Source organism: Ochlerotatus camptorhynchus, unplaced genomic scaffold (assembly GCF_037179485.1).
Source record: "Ochlerotatus camptorhynchus isolate MF236.1 unplaced genomic scaffold, CSIRO-AGI_Acam_v1.1 ptg000023l, whole genome shotgun sequence".
Taxonomy (NCBI): domain Eukaryota; kingdom Metazoa; phylum Arthropoda; class Insecta; order Diptera; family Culicidae; genus Ochlerotatus; species Ochlerotatus camptorhynchus.
Genome location: NW_027040515.1, coordinates 971,334 through 990,096, shown reverse-complemented (window position 1 = coordinate 990,096; position 18,763 = coordinate 971,334). Strand labels below are relative to the sequence as shown.

At 43.3% G+C, this 18,763-nt stretch overlaps 2 protein-coding genes across 16 annotated transcripts in view; one reads left to right on the top strand and one right to left on the bottom strand.

Moving 5' to 3' along the window:
- Positions 1-18,763, bottom strand: part of Asap (ArfGAP domain of ASAP) — a 480,120-nt gene that overhangs the window by 216,980 nt on the left and 244,377 nt on the right. The gene's annotated exons all lie outside the window — the stretch shown is intronic.
- Gyg (Glycogenin) overlaps positions 1-18,763 on the top strand; it is a 131,768-nt gene that overhangs the window by 48,133 nt on the left and 64,872 nt on the right. For 10 of the 15 annotated variants that reach the window (XM_065228490.1, XM_065228483.1, XM_065228467.1 and 7 more), the window contains exons 5-6: positions 4,791-5,675; positions 18,194-18,557. In XM_065228490.1, the coding sequence (XP_065084562.1) occupies positions 4,791-5,675; positions 18,194-18,557 (1,249 nt within the window). Of the gene's footprint in view, positions 1-4,205; positions 4,559-4,790; positions 5,676-18,193; positions 18,558-18,763 lie in introns of those variants that run through there. The other 5 variants (XM_065228532.1, XM_065228529.1, XM_065228521.1 and 2 more) reach the window with 3 other exon arrangements.

Below are 18,763 nucleotides of genomic sequence, written 5' to 3'. Positions count from 1 at the left end.
CTCCACCGGTTCCAACTCTTTCCGGCCGCTGATAGACCGTTGCTTTTCACATCACGAAAGGCTAGGTTTCTGGTCTGCCTTTGAGGGCATTATAAAACCCTAAAACACAGGACTTTTATCATTCTATGAACATAAAACACCCAACATTCGCACACCCGCCACTTCCCGCGTCATCCGCAATTCGATTTATCCTTGCGATTTCAAACCAAAATGTTCAAGGTGTCAGAAATACCGGGTTGCCGGGACGGGTATTTTACAAACAATCGCAGCTTGCTCTATGACCGGCACAATCGGCACACCTGCGGCACACTGACAAATAAGATGACCCAAGATTTGTGTGCGGTCTTGATACGGTCTTTTTTCGAGACAATGTTGTGTCAGTGGCGTCCCGTAACCTCACTTTTTACCTGTGCACCACCTTTCAAAACCAGATTTAATGCCATATTCATACTCGAATCGGTTGAAAAATACATTTGATCTTCTAGTTTACTCAATATCTATCCATTGCAAGCAATATTTGATAGTTGTTTATGTTTTGAGCGTTTGTGCACAGGTAGATTGAGGTTAAGGAAACGCCACTGAATGTTGTACATGGTCGGTTTGAAAAATTCGATGGCAACTTTTCGCCCATACATTTTATTGGCACCCTAATAAACATCGCTGAGGTTAAAGAGTTCAACTTCAGATGCTGTATGGACCACATTAATATAACTTAAAAATGCATATCCGGAGAACTACGAGATTTGGGCGTAATTGCTTTCGTAAACAAATACACGTCAATCGCCGATTTCTCGCGTACAAAAGCTCAATCTCGCGAACAAACTGTACCAAATGATGGAGGAATCAATCCTCTATCGGATTGTGTTGTTTGTTTTGCAGGCTGAGCTTTTATTCGCAAGAAATCGGTGATCGAAATGTTAATGTTTCAGTCGGCTGGTTCGGAATCACACCGACATTTGGCTCGCCTGGGGACGTGACTGAAGCTTCTTCGCACAAATTATCGTAGGAACTCTTCTTGGTAAAGGTTCTTGATTTTTTTATTTAACCTATAAACGGAGAATCAAACACAGTGATAATTATAATAGTACAAATTGCCCAGCCGTTACCAGTAAACTTGAATTGTACAAACGTGAGATTTAAGAAATACAGTGAACTCTCTACAACTCGATATTGAAGGGAGAATCACAGTAGCCATGAAGTTCATTTTTACTATGGTTCTATAACTCGATATCGAGTTTGTAGCAAGGCCCCACAAATTCACTTACAATCGAACATCAAAGCTGTTAACCATCACTTTCAATTGACATCAACAGGACCACTTTTGATCAGTTTTCATGCTGTTTGTTTTGGCTTGACTCGTGTTCATTTCTTCTTTCATTGTCAAATGAACTTTCTTTTGCATTGAAGCGAAGCTGTTCGTTCCAAATTCGCGCAGTTTTTATGACTTTTGTTGATTGTTCACTCGGTTCATTTAAGGGGGATTTCCTTTTCAATATTTAAAAAAAAAATCGATTTTTTTTGCATGAAATCAAAGCTAAACATGTCTAGAATATGTGGGTAAAAGGATATTTCGATCCGGCAAATATTTACGTCGCTACAGGCCTTTGAGTGCATCGACCTCCCGAGCGGTATGGAATGTTTCGCAAACTTTAAACGCGTTTTTTCTCGAAACTACATTTTTCAAAACTGCGAGCACTCTAGCTTTTGAACGGTTCAACCAATTGACTTCGTTCTTTGCTTCCCTTATTGAAAACACTTTTCTTCATGGAATGAACTATAGACTCAAGGAGAAATGTGCAATTTTCGATTTTTCACAGCCTGTCAAAGTCAAAAAATCGACAAAGAAAAACGACTTTTTTTTTCAAATGCCCGCCATTTTGTCAAATTTTGAGATTTTTCAAAGATTCTAGTTCATTCCATTCTCTGAACTATATTCTTCAAGAAACTGAGCCGATTTTCTTTCTAGGTGACGATTTGCGACCTCTAGGCTGCTCGCAGTTTTGGGAAGTACCCGCCGGGCGGCCGCCATTTTGGATTTTTGGACTTGAAAAAATTCCCAGTTGTAGAGCAAGAATGAATAAAGATTTGACAAAAAACTCAGGTCTCTAACTCTTACCAGTTCCCTGGAAAAAAAATCCAAAGTTTAGGTCAATTGAACCGGAAATCCCCCTTAAGCGTATGCGCATAGATCTATGCACGTGGATGTCAAATTTATCATTGTCGGGTGGTTTGTTTACCCATCAATATGGGTATTTTTTTAATCGGGGTGACGTCTAGAGATCGAAAATTGATATGCAACGCCATTTTTAAATCCAAGATGGCGGCTTCCAGTTTAATAAAAATTGGGAAATACGGTCAAATACCCCGGAATCGGGATAGCGTCTAGAGGCCGGAAATCGATATCCGACGCCATTTTGAAATCCAAGACGAGGACTTCCGATTTGCGGAAAAGTGTCAAAGACCCTAAAATATGGTTATTTTCAGAATGAGGATGAGACGTAGATGCTGAAAATTGATGTAACACCGTCTTTAAATCCAATATGGCAGCTTTGGTTCAGAGAAACGTTGGTTTTTTGGAATCGGGGTGACATCTAGAAGCCATAAATCGATGTCCGACGCCATCTTGAAATTCAAGATGGAAGCTTCCGATTTCAGAAGAAGTGTCAAATGACCTGCGAATGGCATCGAATATCGATTTTCAGCATCTACGCGCCGTAGGAATCGGAAAGGTCCTTGTTCCGAAAAATACCTTGATATTAGGGTATTTGACACTTTTTATGAAACCTGATGGATTCCAAAATGGCATCGGATATCGATTTTCGGCATCTACACGTTGTTCCCGTTCCGAGAATAACCATATTGTAGGGTATTAGACACTTTTTTCGAAACCCGATGGCCGCCATATTTGAGTCCAACATAGCGTTGGATATCGATTTTCGGCATCCACGCGTTGTCTCCGTTCCGAAAATACCCATATCTTAGGGTATTTGACATGTTTTATGAAACTTGATGGCCACCATCTTGGATTCCAAATGGCGTCGAATATCGATTTTTGACATCTACGCGTTGTCTCCGTTCCGAAAATTCCCCTTATCTTAGGGTATTTTACACTTCCGAAAACCAATTGTCACTATTTTGAATTCCAAAATGGCGTCGGGTATCGATTTTCAGCATCTACGTGCCATCCCCGTTCCGAAAATATCTAGGAAAATATCCTATTGTAGGGTATTTGAGACTTTTCCTGTCCCCGATGGCCGCCATCTTGGACTCCAGAATCGTTTCGTTAGTTTAATTTTCGTTTAACATAAAATAATATATTATTTCTACATATAATCCGGATGCCATCCCTATCGGCAACCGATATTGTGCGCGGATACTATATTTTTATGCTTGACGACGCGATGCGTGACAAGTCGAATGAGCCCGAATTGAAGTGAAAGTGGAAACAAACGAAGGAAGCGGTTTTCGAGTCATTCATTGCGTCAATTGAAACAAGTCTTTGCTTCAAATAAAATGAACTGAAGCACTTGACGAACGAAACAAGCGATAGTTAAGTCATGTTTGAAAGGAGGAATGTTCATCGTGACTCGATAACAAGAAACACAATGACTTACACGAAAATGATATTGCTCGAAATGAATCGATTCTGCGGAGAGTTCATTTTCTTTTCTTTGTTTCGAAAATGCATAGCCCTGGTTAGAAGAGATCGAGTTGTGGAGAGTTGACTGTATTTGATAAATATATTGATCTGAAAAATCGGGAAAAACCGCTATTTCAAAAAGCAAATTAAGCTAGGTTTTATCTTTAGATCCATAGGCCAACATTAGAGCCATTTCTCCTATTTCGAAAATCTATTCTTAAAACTGAGTTTTGATTTTGTTGATGATTTCCGAAAATTGTACAGAGGTAACACATTTCGAACGCAAAGAGTGGAATAAGGAGTTCCATTGCTCTATTTGCCACACCAAACTGTTTATAGCGCATAAGCCAATCGAAACAAAGCACCGGAAGCGTTAAAAGCGAACCAAAAATCCAGAGTTAATAAAAGACATTTTGCAAATGCTCTCCTCGGTCGAGCCAAGAATTCGAGCCGGACTTTCCCCCGTTGTCTCGAAGCACCCCTTCTTCTTCTACACCTATCTATTCCGTACTTCTTCTGTACTGACCTCCGGACCCTGTGTGTGTCTGCTTTCAATCCACGACAGGCCGGCCTGGCTGCGGCCATGTCCACCGTGAAGCTCGGCGTGCTCCGGACGCCTGATCAGCACCGTTCGGAAGAATTCATCCGGCGCCAAAGCTGGGAAACGGGCAACGCAGACTACGCCGGACGGGACGCCTTCCAGCACATCTTAACTCGCATCCAGAGAACGATGGACGATTGATTTAGGCTTTAGATTCTCGAACAAAAAAAAATACGCGCAGATACTCAACTCTTTGTTTGTTCTACTCAATTTACTCTTTTATCCATGGTTTGTTATAGCATTTTTGTACTGATTTTTTTTTTGGTGAATAGTTGTAAACGGTATAGTTTTTCTTTGTTTTGTCTTTAGCTGTAATAAATGGTGTTTTGAAGCAAGCAAAAGCGAAAACCGATTGTCATCCTATTTTATCACACTTTGACTGGCGAATAGAGAAGAATAGTGCACTAATCCGCCGGCTTTGAGTTTGACTGATTCCCTTCATTCCTAGTAGAAAATTAAAAAAAAAAAATCACATGCACACATCTCCCCAACTGCTTAATTTTCGTGTTTGTGCCTAAGAATTTTGTTCCCACCTCGTTTCCACAACAGCAACAAACATTCAGTAACTGGATCAAACCAAGCAAGGTCAGTCCTAGTAATAATGCGTACCGATCGTCCGGTACCGGAAGCTTCTATACTGGCGATCACCACGACGGAGGCGGCGGTCATTTTGGTGGCGGTGAAGGGACCGATCATAATGGTAATAGTAACACTAGTAGTAGCGCGGCAACAGGTGCGTACCATCCGCATTGGGAAGATTTTGTTCCCAGCTATGATGCGACGATCGAGTACGTCGACCCCTGGGAGGAATTCCTCCGGCGGCAGGACGAAGAGCGCGATCGTCTTGCCCGCGAACAGGAAAGGTTGTACTATCAGTATCTTGACAACCAACGGTTGCAGGAACAACAACAGCAGCAACATGATCACCAACATCATCATCATAATCATCATCATCATGGTCATGATCATCACGATCATCACGGTCACCAGCAAGATGCTAATGTTTTTCAGAACACAGAACAGTGGGTAGATCACGCGCACCGGCACGATCACAGTGGTCACTGGGATCCCCAACCGGCGGCACCACCCGGTACGTGGCAACCGGAGAGTGTACGGCATGATGGAGGTGGCGGTGGCGATGGACACCAGCACGATCATCACCATCAACATCATCAACAGCACCAGGAACAGATTGCTCCTCAGTCACAGCAACAGCAGCACCAGGTTGATCATTCCTCTGGTACGGGTGGTGAAGAGGTGAAACATGATCATGGTGGTGAAGAGGTGAAACATGATCATGGTGGAGGAGGTAGTGGTGATAGTGGTGGAAGTGGTGAACAACATCACCAACACTGGCAACAGCAACAACACCAGCAGGAACATCACCACCAAGAACACCATCAAGAACATCAGGCGCAAGGTGGCGGTGATGGGGTAGGTAATCCGTTTCCGTCTTGCCAAACATACGCCGCTGCGACGGGAACGAAACTAACCAAAATGAAAAAAAAATGCACAATCGCTTTGCCACTAACCAAGGATCCGTTTCCGTTTTAACACACTCTAAATCACATACCAAGACACATTTAGTTACCTTTTTTTTTGCATGGTTATTTGGGTTTTTTCGATTAAGAAATTGATCGCTGTTGATATCCAGTTTTTCTTGATTTTGGCGCGCGAGTTTCCTAACCTCTGCATGCATGTGTATCGTTCGTCCACATATCAGACTGACGGGATCAAAAAACAAACAGAAAAACATTGTTTTAACATGGATTTGATTTTTTGTTTTTCGATCATCGATGCTCTCGTAGTAACCGGAGGTAGGAGAAAAGTATGAATAGAGCAATAATAGTCTAAAGTTTGTTCCACTTTCCTTGTTCCCTTTACTCTTTAGTGTGTATTGTTCAAAATTTTGACTCAATGAATTTTTTTCCTATCCAGTTTTCGACCTTCGGTGTACACGAATTAGAGAAGATAGTTGAGGAAGATGCAGAAATGGGGTAGCATTTTAGGTCATGTAGAAAAATACGCTACAAGGAGGGAGCATAACTGGTGCTACATGAAACGAAGAAAACCGTTAAACTTGTGGCGTTTTTTTTCTACACGGCTGGTCACCCTAAAATGCTACGTCATTTTTGCATCTTCCCTTAGAGTTTTGATTGGTAGTTTTTTTTTGAAATCACATCTGCATTCAGTAATTTGGTTTGATTGGTGTCTTCCTAGGGGATCTATTGAGTGTGAACAATAACGGAATGGAGTGTATACCGATGAAAATATGTTGTAGTTTTACACTCCTACTATGTGAACGATAATTTCTTTTCCCAATGTTATAAGACGGAAACCTTATATCTAGTCTAAGTTATGACAAACAATGAAAACATATTGTCACATTAGCACCACCTGGTGAGTTAATTTTGAGCTAAACTCTTTACCATAAAATAGGTCTTGTCCATCTGAACAACTTTGCCGAAGACGGGAACCTTCTATCTAGTTTTTTTTTAGTTTTAGTTTTGACGGGAACTTTCTATCTAGTTTTCTAGTTTGCGATGATGTTAGAACTTTGTTGTGGAGATATTTGAAAACAGTTTTCCAGTCGCGTTGTACAGCCGATACAAATCCAGGATCCGGTTTCAGCGTCAGAAAGTGAAGATATAATCCTTGGGATGATGGGGTGTTTCTCAATTGATCCGGTAAGTGAGGCAGTTCCGCCTTCAGTATAGTTACGTGGTTGAAAATTGCTGGTATTGTAGTGTTTGGATTCTCCAGGAAGCTGCTCAATAGTGGAAGTTGCTGTGCGAAATTCATCATCCGATTTACAAGCAGAGCTTTCGCTTTTGTTTCTGGACAATGTAGGTTTAGACCTCCTCTAGATTTTGGGAGAATTAGATTTGCAAAAGCTATTCTTTGCAAGGATTGGCCGTGCCAAATGAATTTCCCGATCTCTGCCTTTATTTTTGTAGCAAATCCCTTTGTTTATTAATTTATTTGATAAGGCTCAACCGAATTAACTTTACAGAGCCGAGGATTCTTGGTCACTTTACAATACATCTTAAAACTATAGTCAAAAGGTACAATACAATAAACACTTTATCTTCCGCTAAAGGGTGTCCACGATGAAATTGCCACACACAAAATTGATTCGCAAAATTCGAGTTTTCATCCGATTGCCATCAAATTTTCAGGGATTGAGAAATAACTATTAAACTTCATTTTACCATTTTACTCGTATTTTATTTACAGTCCATACGCAAATGCCCGCACCTTGGCCTTAACCCCGGCCATAAGATTCTGCACAACCTGTGAATCAACCGTTTTTTGCATGTAAACCCATACTTTCTTCAGTTCCTCGACTGTCTTCACTACCTTAGGTCGTTTAAGAAGGTGCTGCTTCATAATCGCCCAGTACTTCTCGATGGGGCGGAGCTCCGGAGTGTTGGGAGGGTTGAACATTTTCGGCACGAAATTGACCTTATTGTCCGCATACCACTTCAGCACGTCCTTGGAGTAGTGGCATTAGGCCAAATCCGGCCAGAAGATTGTTGGGACGTTGTGGGCCTTCAGGAGAGGAAGCAGCCGCTTCTAGAGGCACTCTTTTATGTACACCTGTCCGTTCATCGTGTCCTGGGTCACGAAAGGTGCATTCCGCTTCCCGCACGTGCAGATGGCTTGCCAAACCAGGAATTTCTTCGCAAATTTGGACATCTTCTGAGTGCGGACATGCTCCGGAACGCTGAACTTATCCTTGGCCGTGAAAAACAGGTTGCCGGGGATCTGTTTGAAGTCGGCCTTCACATATGTTTCGTCGTCCATGATGCAGCATTCAACTTTCGTCAACATGTTGAGGTACAACTTCCTGGCACGGGTTTTGGTGGACTTGTTCTGCTTCTCGTCGCGATTAGGGGCCTTTTGTACCTTGAACGTTCGAAGCCCAGCTTTAGTTTTGGCCTTCTGGACAAAACTTCGGCTTAGGTGCAGCTTCTTAGCCACATCCCTAACGGAGGCGTTCGGATTTCGGTTGAAGGCCCCAACTACGCGGTTGTGATTTTTGGTGTTGTACGGAATACTTTTTCCTTCACTTCTGGGCTTCCGATCGGTGGTCAACCGTTCCTCGAACCGCTTAATCACTCGCGACACCGTGGAATTCGCGATTCCCAACGTTTTAGCGATGGAACGATGCGAGAGATCCTTGTTCTCGTGATGAATGCGCAAGATTTTATCACGCACGAGCTGTTCTTTCGACTCCATTTCCGCGAGTTTTGATCACAGGACTTTAAAACTTGCAGGATGTAAATAATGCACTATGAACTAAATCCACCCAAATTTTTATTAAATTCTACCCAACGGTTAAAAAGTTAGAGCAATTTCATAGTGTGGCAATTTCATCGTGGACACCCTTTATCCAAAAAGCCTCCTCCATCAGAACTGGAGCCGCTTCCAGTAGTTTCATTGTATGGCAAATTGTTGTACGCCAACGAGGGTCAGAGCGCGTCCATTGCAACAATGGACGCAAAACGTGGTCAGCACTCACACACTCATCACGAAACGGTTGCTTTCCAAAGTCGACGACGCATCGACCGAAAGAACAACTGATGAAGAACAATGAGGAGGACCACACAATGGTTGCTGCCGAGAAAACAGACGATCGCGTAGCACACATCGAGAGTGGCCTGCTTTTGTCGACAGCCGAGTGAACACTGAGCAAATCCCTTTGTGAGTGGTATATTTGAGGCCATATACCAGAGTTTTGAGTTTATGTATGTGTTCATCAAAATGATTTTCTGTAGCAGGTTCAGCTTCCTCGGGTGGTGAAACCAGAGTCGGGTTCGGAGTCCGTTGAGAACGGACTGCCAGTTTAGTTTCTGTGCTTGTTTAATATTTTCTCCGTAGCGTACACCGAGAATGTTAACAAAGTTTTCAATATTTAACCATTCCGTGTCTGAGGTGAGGTTGACGTTTCCAATTATAACTGCTACAGTTTTCTGTTTATTTAATATAGACCCAGAAAATAATCCAAACTCATTTACCACTTGAACTACTACTTGTTCATTGTCCAGAAACATGGAGATGTCGTCTGCATAGGCGTTAATCACAGAACTAGGAAATCTTTGTGAGAGTACATCTAGCAGCGGTTGCAGGTATACAACAAAAAGGTGCATTGAAAGCGGGTCACCTTGTCGTACTGAACGATTGATTTTAAATTCCGGTGTCAAATGACCGTTGACCAAAATTTTTGAGAACGATTGATTCCAAATCGTGACGAGTAGGTTTACAAAACTGGGGTTGAAATTCATTCGATTCAAAGTTAGCTTCAAGAATTGATGATTTACGCGATCAAATGCATGATCTAGATCGAAAGACACTAACCGTGCGCTTCTACGAAAAATTTTTAATTGACAAATTTTATCGTAGATGCTATTTGTTCCTTCAAAAATAGATCTTCCTCCGTTTGAGCATTTCTGGTTGTCTGACAATACTAGCGGAAGCAAACAATTCATCCTTTGTTTGAGGATTCTAGCTAAGATTTTATAATCGAAGTTTAAGAGTGAAATTGGCCGATACCCCTTTTCACTTTTGTCATTTCCTTTCTTTTTAACTAGCACCAAGATTCCATCATAGAATTGTTTTGTCGCACTCCCTTGTAATGCATCATTGATGACATTAGTGAACTCGTGTCCAATTATCCTCCATGCCTTTAGAAAAAATTCTTTTGGTAGCCCATCGGCACCCGGCGATTTTCGAGAGCAGCTGCCTTTAATTGCTGCTAGAACTTCGTTTTGGGTTGCTTCTTGCATCAGGTTTTCATTTGCAGGGTTATCTTCAGGGATTGCTCTGGCTGGTATAAAGTCAACAGGATGTTCAGCGTCTACTGAAGAGTATAAGGTCTCGAAATAGCATCTAATTTTCTCTTTTATTTGGGTTTGATCCCGAACTTCGGTGCCATCTTCTGTCTGCAGCATCGAAATAGAGGTTTTTGATTTTTTACTATGGATTTGAGCAACATGGAACAAAGTTGTTGATTCTCCGGAGATAAAAGTTTCATTACTTTTTCGAAAATTTGTTGAAAATTTGTTTTGCAGACGAAGCATTTGAGCTTTGATGTGATTGATCGTCGCAAGCTGCATTTGATTGCCATGATAGTTATCATATGCTTCTTTTAAGAGGCAACGATAAAGCTCTATCGCATCTTTGAACTCTCGGTGAATGATAGAAGTTTTCCATTTCATAAACGAGATTACCTTAGGCTTTGCATGTAAAATCCACCATTCCATCCACGAACAATAATATCGTCTTGCTCGTACCCAGTAAGCCCACTTTCTAGATAGTTCGTTTATGACTTCCATATCATCTAGCACATGTGGTTGGAGACGCCAAATACCACGCCCAGCAGGAGTTCCTAAGTGCGGAAGGACAATACGCACAATGTACGCTTTGTGATCCGAAAATGAATTAACCGTAAAGTGTGCTGTACGCAGCTGAGGTCGCATTGAATTTGAGATTAGAATGCGATCGAGACGTGACGCTGTATTCGACCTGATGTAGGAAAACTCGACCCTATGCCCATTCAGATCTTCCCATGTATCTGCTAGTTTTTCTGCGTTCATAAGCCGTTTGCACATAGGACTAATACTGCTGCTTCCAGTTGCATCTTTTGCATTAACTACTGCGTTGAAATCACCTCCTAGCACAACCAGCTCCGTGGAATGATGGAGATAGTGTGCAACTGAGGAATTGAAAAAATTCTCCCTTGCTGTTCTTTGTAAAGCGCCAGAAGGAGCATAGATATTGATGAACGTAACTGGGCCAATTATCATCGATATTATGCGATTATCTAAACTTTTTTCAACATTATGAACATTGTACTGGTCCCTAGACGCAATGGCTGTACCACGCTGATCGGCATCGACGTTGAAAATTATCGTATATCCTGGTAATTCCAACTGATTATTTTGCACTTCTTGAAGTAAAATGACATCTAGCTCTGACGATCGGATGAATGATCTTAGTGCATCAACTTTCGTCTGGTATGAAATATTGCAAATATTGATCGTTGCAATGTTATAGCTAAAAAGATCCATCACCTTTACATATTTAGGAGTTCCACCTTGTACTGTACTTGTGTACGTTCCCAGCGTTCCCAGTCTCTGGCAGGCGCAAAAATGACAGCGAATGTCATTCTAAAGCAAGTTGACAACTCACCAGAAGTCAGCATGTTCAGTATCAACACCAACTCCGAATCCGATTATTTGTTATTGTTACAATATTCGCTCACCTGTATTCCATGAATGAAAAGGATAGTGTCGCAGTGTTGTGGTGGAAAATGATCTGCAATTTTAGTGATTTTCTGGATCATCAGTTGTAACGGAAGCAGCAGTATCGCGTTGAATTTGTTTCTCTTGGTGAGCCATCTGTTGTGAGGTGCGCAGGTTTTTATTTCTACAAGAAATGTTTTTTTCTGAAGTGCGGCAGTATCTATGTTGGCTTCGGTAGGACATATACTAGGTAACGGTTGTGTTGTTTCTCCATTTCGACCTCCGGTTGTATGATGAGAAGATTTTTGTTTCTGGAAGAAGTGATTTTTCCTCTAGTGCAGCAGTATCAAGGTCAGCTTCGGTAGGACATATACTATGGCTTACCTCACAGAGGGAAATGTCCTCGCTGGCGGTGTTGTGATCGTTGTTTTTCGTAGTGAATAAGCTCCGTGGCTTACAGATGAAGCAGCTCACGGTGATAATGTTGATAGCGAATGAGTAGTTCATCAGATGTAGTGATTTGTTAATGAAGACCGTTCTTAGTAATGGTGAATTTCTCCGGCAGAGCGAATGTTGTCGTAATGTTGTGAATGATAATTGTAAATTTTTTTGAGAAAGGTGGTAATATCTTGTTTTGCTTCGGCATGACATATACTCGTTGCAAGCTTACCGGGAAGAAGTTATTGGTTTTCCTCCTGCTTTTGCGCTGTACCTCCAAAAAGGGTGTTTCGGAGATTTCTGAGGTTTGTTGAGATCGGAGCCTTTTTGATGCGTTTATTACTTCTTCGTCGTCATCAGAAATGTGGAAGTCAGTAGTGTGGTCTGGATTGGTGTGTGCTCTTTCATTACTGAATGGTGAACTAGTTCTACCGTTGGATGATGGGAAAGAGAAGACGGTCTGCTTAATTCCTTTTCGGCAGTTGCCATTATGGAATCAGTTATTGCAGTGACGATAGTTTTGTGTATGCTGACATCTGTTTCTCCATCGGAAGTTTGCATTTCATTTGTCATATCTTGAGCAATGGATGATGGCGGTAAAGCATTTGTTTGCGAAGTTGATGATGGTGGGACAATGCCTTGTACTACTTGTGCTACAGTAAGACGGCTGTTGATGTCGTATCCTAATTCCTTCCTTACCTCATTACAAGTGCGTCCGACGTGTAAAGGTCGTACACAGTACCGGCAGGTGCGAATTTGATTTCGGTAAGTGATAAAGGCAGTATGAGTGGTCATCGGAATGAATGTACGATGGAATCTGTTTTTGTATTGCGCACTCCAGTGGGCAAACCAGGCCAAAAATGTTTCCATACCTCATCTTTTGTTGAGAGAACTTCACCATATGGTGCTAGATGCTTGGCTATTGTGTCGGTGGAGATGTAAGATGGTAAGTCCGCTACCCTAACCTCAATTGCATTGTCATACGGGACAAGTGGTATAGCATACTCTTTGTTTTTTAATTCTAGTGAATGCTTCAGACTATGCATTGCTACTAGCTCTTCCACATATGCTTGCGACTTTAGTTCAATTATGACTCGTGCCTTAGACATACTAGGCTGGATGCAGTTGACTTTGGTCATGTCTAGCTGGATTTTTTTGCTGATGAGCTCGAAAACTTTGTCTAGTTTGGGACGGGTTGGCATGCCGCTGAAGTCTAGGTAAAGGGAGTCCTTGCGATAGTCGTCCATATTCGTGATGGAATGACCAGATTCCACGGGGAACGCACCTTTAGGCGCGATGCCTTTCGAACTTTGTCCAGTGGCTCAAAACACTAATTTGTTTTCACTCTGCTCTAAACTCAAATGCGTCTGTTCAATACGAAAAGTAGACGTCAACTGATCTAGTCAAGATGTTAAGGTGATTCCTTGAAGAGTCCAAACATGGCCGTCATGATGGCTGATATGTCCTATCACTTCAAGTTTTGTAGCGCACAAATCTCGGACATAGTTGCGGCGATGCGCATGAAATTGCTACTCCTGTTTACTGCACTGTAGCGAACGTGGAGTACCAATTTCATTGTTGTGTGTTTAGTAATAGCTGATATTTGTGCATTAGAAATTTCGATGTGATAATGAGATTAATCAGAAACAGGGCTTCCATAGCGATTCATCTTAAGTTAGGGCAAACAAATCAAAATGAATGTCACACTAGCGCCGCCAGATGAGTGAATTCTGAACTAACGGGAACCATCCATTAGAGCAGGATATGTAGATAAAGGGTGTACCTCATCAAATTGCATCACGGAAAAAACGCTGTAGTCGTCGATCATCAATCACTCCTAGGTATTTCAACACGCGCTTCAAGGTTATTGCCGCGTCGCGACGCTATGCGACTCACACAAGAAATAATAATAAATAATAATAAGATTCTTTTGAATTGGTCGCGTCACGTCGCGTGTCGTGGCGTTAACCCCAACGGTGATATCTGTCCGCTGCACTGCTATAAAGCTACTGACCAATCCAGCATTTTACGAGCGCCTATGGCCGCCACAATCTGGTGGCGTTTCTGGTAGGGAACATAAGATTTGACGTTTAGGTTGTGTCGTTTGACGTGTAAACGATCAAATTTGAACGTTTACATGTCAAACGACACAACCTAAACGTCAAATCATATGTTCCCTGCCAAAAACTCAGCCAGATTGTGGTGGCCATAAGCGCTCATAAAATGCTGGATAGCGTTTTGTTGTGGGCTATCTGCAGCTTTACTGCTTGCATCAAGTTTCCAATCATGTCGATTGCCTCGGTCGCCAACATTTCCATCTCTTCCAGTGTCTTGCCTGGTACCGCCAAGACGACGTCTCAACTCCTTTGGGCAGCTTCAGCATTAGCACGCCGTTGTACATCACGTTGCAGAGCGTTGGACCGAGGTTGGAGCCTTGGGGGACTTCCCCCATGATGCTAATTGATGTCTATCCCTTGTCTGTGTCGTAGACAGGGACTCAGTTCTGGAAGTAACTTCTTAGAATCCTGCACAGGTAGTCAAGGACACTCGTTCTATGCAGCGCTTCAACGATGGCTCCCAGCTGGTGCGTTGAACGCATTCTTGACGTCGATTGTTATCATGGTTATGAATATAGATCTTCTCCACGCCTTCTCGGCTCTCTCGATCACTGTCTGAATTTCATTCACCGTTGCTCTCCTTTTTCGGAATCCGAACTGCCTCTCCGAAAATCCGTGCATTTCGTCAGTCTGTTTAGGATGATCCTCTCCAAGAGCTTTCCAAATGTATCCAGCAGGCATATAGCTCCTACGCTGCTGGATCCTCCGGCGGTTTTACTGGCTTCGGCAGCAACACTAGCACTGGATCGCCGCTTTCAACGCCACGTTGGCGATTCCATCCAGACCGGGAGCTTTCTTCACCTTCCTTCCTTGCGCCACTGCTACGAGTTCCTCGTTAGTAACTTCGACGTTATCTCCTTATCCCTCTCTGTATGGTGTAGGTGGCCAGGTCGTTGGGTCGTTCCACGATGACTTTCAGCTTCTCTGGGCACATTTCAGCGGGTACCGTTTGACCTCTGATCATTGCCATCACGACACGGTAATCGTCGTCCCAGAGGTTGGCATCAGCGTCTCGACACAGCTTCTAGAAACAGTTTGACTAAGCAGAGCGGCCCTGGCCACTCGGAACATTCCTCTACATTTCTCTCTGTCTGCTTCTGTGCTTGCTCTCTGAACTGCCTAAAGTGCCTCGTTTTATCAGTAATCTGGACGCCGTTTGTTATTTGGCTCCAGTTTCCTCGGCATGGTCATCTTACATATTCTCACTAACGTTTCTGTCAGCTCTTCTGGGTTCAGATCCGCAGGGCCCCTGTCCACATGGTGTGCTTCCATAAAAGGATCCTAGTCAAAAGCCTTCGTCTTCCACTTCAGGTCGCAAGTTCTTGTCCTTCGTACTGCCAGTACTGCTGGTGCCTTTATTGGACAGCACAACTTAAAGCTTTGCCAGAGCTTCCGGCAGACTGTGCCCTCTTGCATTGGAACATCTGCTTCCCCACTCCACTGCCCAAGCATTGAAGTCTCCTCTAATGACTACCGATCCTCGTTCGATCAGCTCTTCGGTAACCTTCACGTAACCTTCTTCTTGAATGGGGTACCTGCCCATAACTTGTATTGCAGTCATCCCAGATCTATCAGCCACCTAGTTACCGTTATCGGGAGGGACTCAATGCGGTTCCGCAATGATCGTAACGTCGCACTTTGTTTCCGTTGTCGACTGCACTGCACAACAGCTGTGCAGTGTCGCAATGATTGAGGTTTATTTGGGTTATCTCCGTTACTGTTGGGACAAAACAATTAAGGCTCTGAACCATTTGGTGGATTATTTTAACTTTGGTTAAAATTTGACAGATGGAAAGTTATCGATTAACCCTGCTATCCGAGCGTGGTTATTTCTGACCGACAAGAAGTTAAATTTTGACAACCGTGCCTGAGATCTTCTCGAAAACCGGTCGATCGACAGCACAGCGATTTTCGAACATAAAGGGTGAACACGAAATTATTGCGACACCGAAAATGTCATGCCAATTTTCTTATAATGTTTAGAATCAAACCAAAATTTTAGGGTAGTTTTATACATATATTTACTTCAAAAATCAAAAGAAAAGTTAATCGATGAAGCCTTGAGTGTAAAATTGAACGCATTTTCGCTTGATGCCCTCCATCAAAGTCTTTACAGTGTCATCCGGTACCAGTTTCTCAGTTTTTTCTCCATTTTCTTAACATGTCCTTCTCGTCTTTGACTGTCTTCTTGCTCTTCCGAAGTTCCCGCTTCATTATTGCCCAGTACTGCTCCACCGGGCGCAGCTCCGGACAGTTTGGCGGATTCATGTCCTTTGGAACAAAATGGACAGAATTGGCCTCATACCACTCCAGGACACTTTTAGAATAGTGGCATGATGCCAAATCTGGCCAAAATAGCGGAGCTTCGTCGTGTTGCTGCAAGAACGGCAAAAGGCGCTTCTCGAGGCACTCTGATTTGTAGATCTCGCCATTTACTGTGCCCTTTGTCACGAAAGGCTCACTCCTCAGTCCGCAAGAGCAGATGGCCTGCCAAATGAGATATTTGGAGGTGAACTTCGACATTTTCTTCTTCTTAAATTTGTCGTCCACATCGAACTTGCTCTTGCCGGTGAAAAACTCCAACCCCGGAATTTGCTTAAAATCGGCTTTTATATACGTTTCGTCGTCCATCACACAGCAGCCATATTTTGTCAGCATCTTCTCGTAGAGCTTCCGTGCCCGAGTTTTAGCCGTCGATTGTTGCCGCTCATCGCGGTTTGGGAAGTTCTGTACCTTGTATGTATGTAGTCCAGCTCTCTTCTTTGCATTCTGGACGTAGCTCTGCGACATGCCGATCTTTTTAGCCAAATCACGGCTTGAGACGTTGGGATTTGCTTTAATCATCCGCTTCACCTTTCCCTCCGTCTTTTTGTTCTCCAGTCCCGGTTTTCTTCCAGCTCCTTTGCCGTGGTCCAACGTCAACCGCTCCTGGAACCGCTTCAACACTCTGGAGACGGTTGAATGGTGAATGTTCAACATTTTTCCCAACTGCCGGTGCGACAGGTCAGGAAATTCCAGGTGTTTGGAAAGAATTTGTTCTCTCAACTCGCGTTGGTTCACCTCCATTTTCGTTGAATCGAAAAACACGACTTCGAGTTTGACAGCATGTACACAATACACATCAATGAGAAAGTGCGCAAAATTTGGTTGAGTTTTACCCAATGGTAAAAAATTTATGCCCTGTTGAATGTGTCGCAATAATTTCGTGTTCACCCTTTACAGAATAACTTTTGAAATGTCACTTTCAACCACGAGTTAAATTTAACTCGGCAAATGGTTCACAGCCTAAGTGTCGTTTGGAGCGAAATGCTTGAGAATTCATGCTTTAAAACCAAAAATCCGAACTGCATGGAGCTAGAGGCTCTCTTATGCACACCACACATCTCTCAAAATGTGTGCGTGCTCTCTCCGGTCGCTCGCTCTCGGAAAAAATCTAGTGCTAGTGGAGTCTAATAACGAATTTGTTTATTATCCAAGCATAGCAACCCGTGTGACAAGCTTATTGTTAGTGTGAACCTCAACCCGAGCCAAGTTGCAAAAACAAACGTTCACACTGACGTTTGACAGACAACAAGCAGACCCAATCTTGATGCCCGATTCAGGTTGGAATTGAATCAAAAACAAATTCGCTATAATAGAGTACATCATAACCTTCAAACCGTTCGAGCTACTCCCTAGAGCTTTCTGACGTTTAGTCGGTGCACACTACTGCACCATTTAAATCGAACAAGTCCGAGCAAAAGGTAAACAGATTAGTGGGAAAACAATCCGTTCATTCATCCATGTGTGCTAGATAGAGAAAGACTATTAAACGTCAAAAAGGTCTCTAGAATTTATTCATAAACAAAGCGTGTTGCAAGGAACCGTCTATGTATGTAAGTCATGTTACCGCCGGGAACCGGGAAACACCAATCAAACCAATCCATCCAAACAAATAAAATTTGTGTTCTGTTATGCCGAATGTTTCGTGTTTCATCTGAAAAGAGAATGAGATAGAGAGAGAGAGAGAGAGTGTGTTCGTTCGTTCACCCACGAAGGTCATCCGAAAAATAAAAGTATCCATTCATCTTGGGAACTCCGTTCACCTTACACAGTCGCCTTGAAATCAATCTCCCCTATTTTGCTCTCTTTCCGATCGTCCCGTCTATAGAGTGGCCTTGCTGGAGCGCTGGCGCACCTACACCTCGGCGAGCCAAAGTCCGTCGAGCAGGAAACCTACGAAGAGCACATGCGCCGCCAGTGCTGGGAATCGGGTAATATCGACTACATGGGCCGTGACTCGTTTGAGAACATCTGGCGCCGCATCAAGCAAACGGTCAGCGCCGGACCGTCTCCGATAGCTGACTCATCGTCGTCTTCAGCACCGGTTAATCCGCGTGCAATCAGTCCGGCTCCGCCTCCAAGGCACCGCTCGTCCAAGTCCCGGTCCCGTTCGACCACACCAAAACGAGACCCACGGGATCGTTCGCCTACTCCTCAACCTGAGGACAATGTTCCTGTCGAGAAGAAGGAAGGTAATTGACAAAACGCTTTACGCCAGCCGGCGGTAGCACCCGCTCGGCAGCTTTTCACGAGATTTGGCCCCAAATTGGACCTGCTTCTTTGCTGTTTTTCTTTCCGCACATCCCGGCGACCTGTCTATCATTATCGTCGGGTACAGGATTCGGCAGAGGCCCGTGAGAAAGCTTGCTGGACGACGAGCTCAGACGAACGGCAGCAG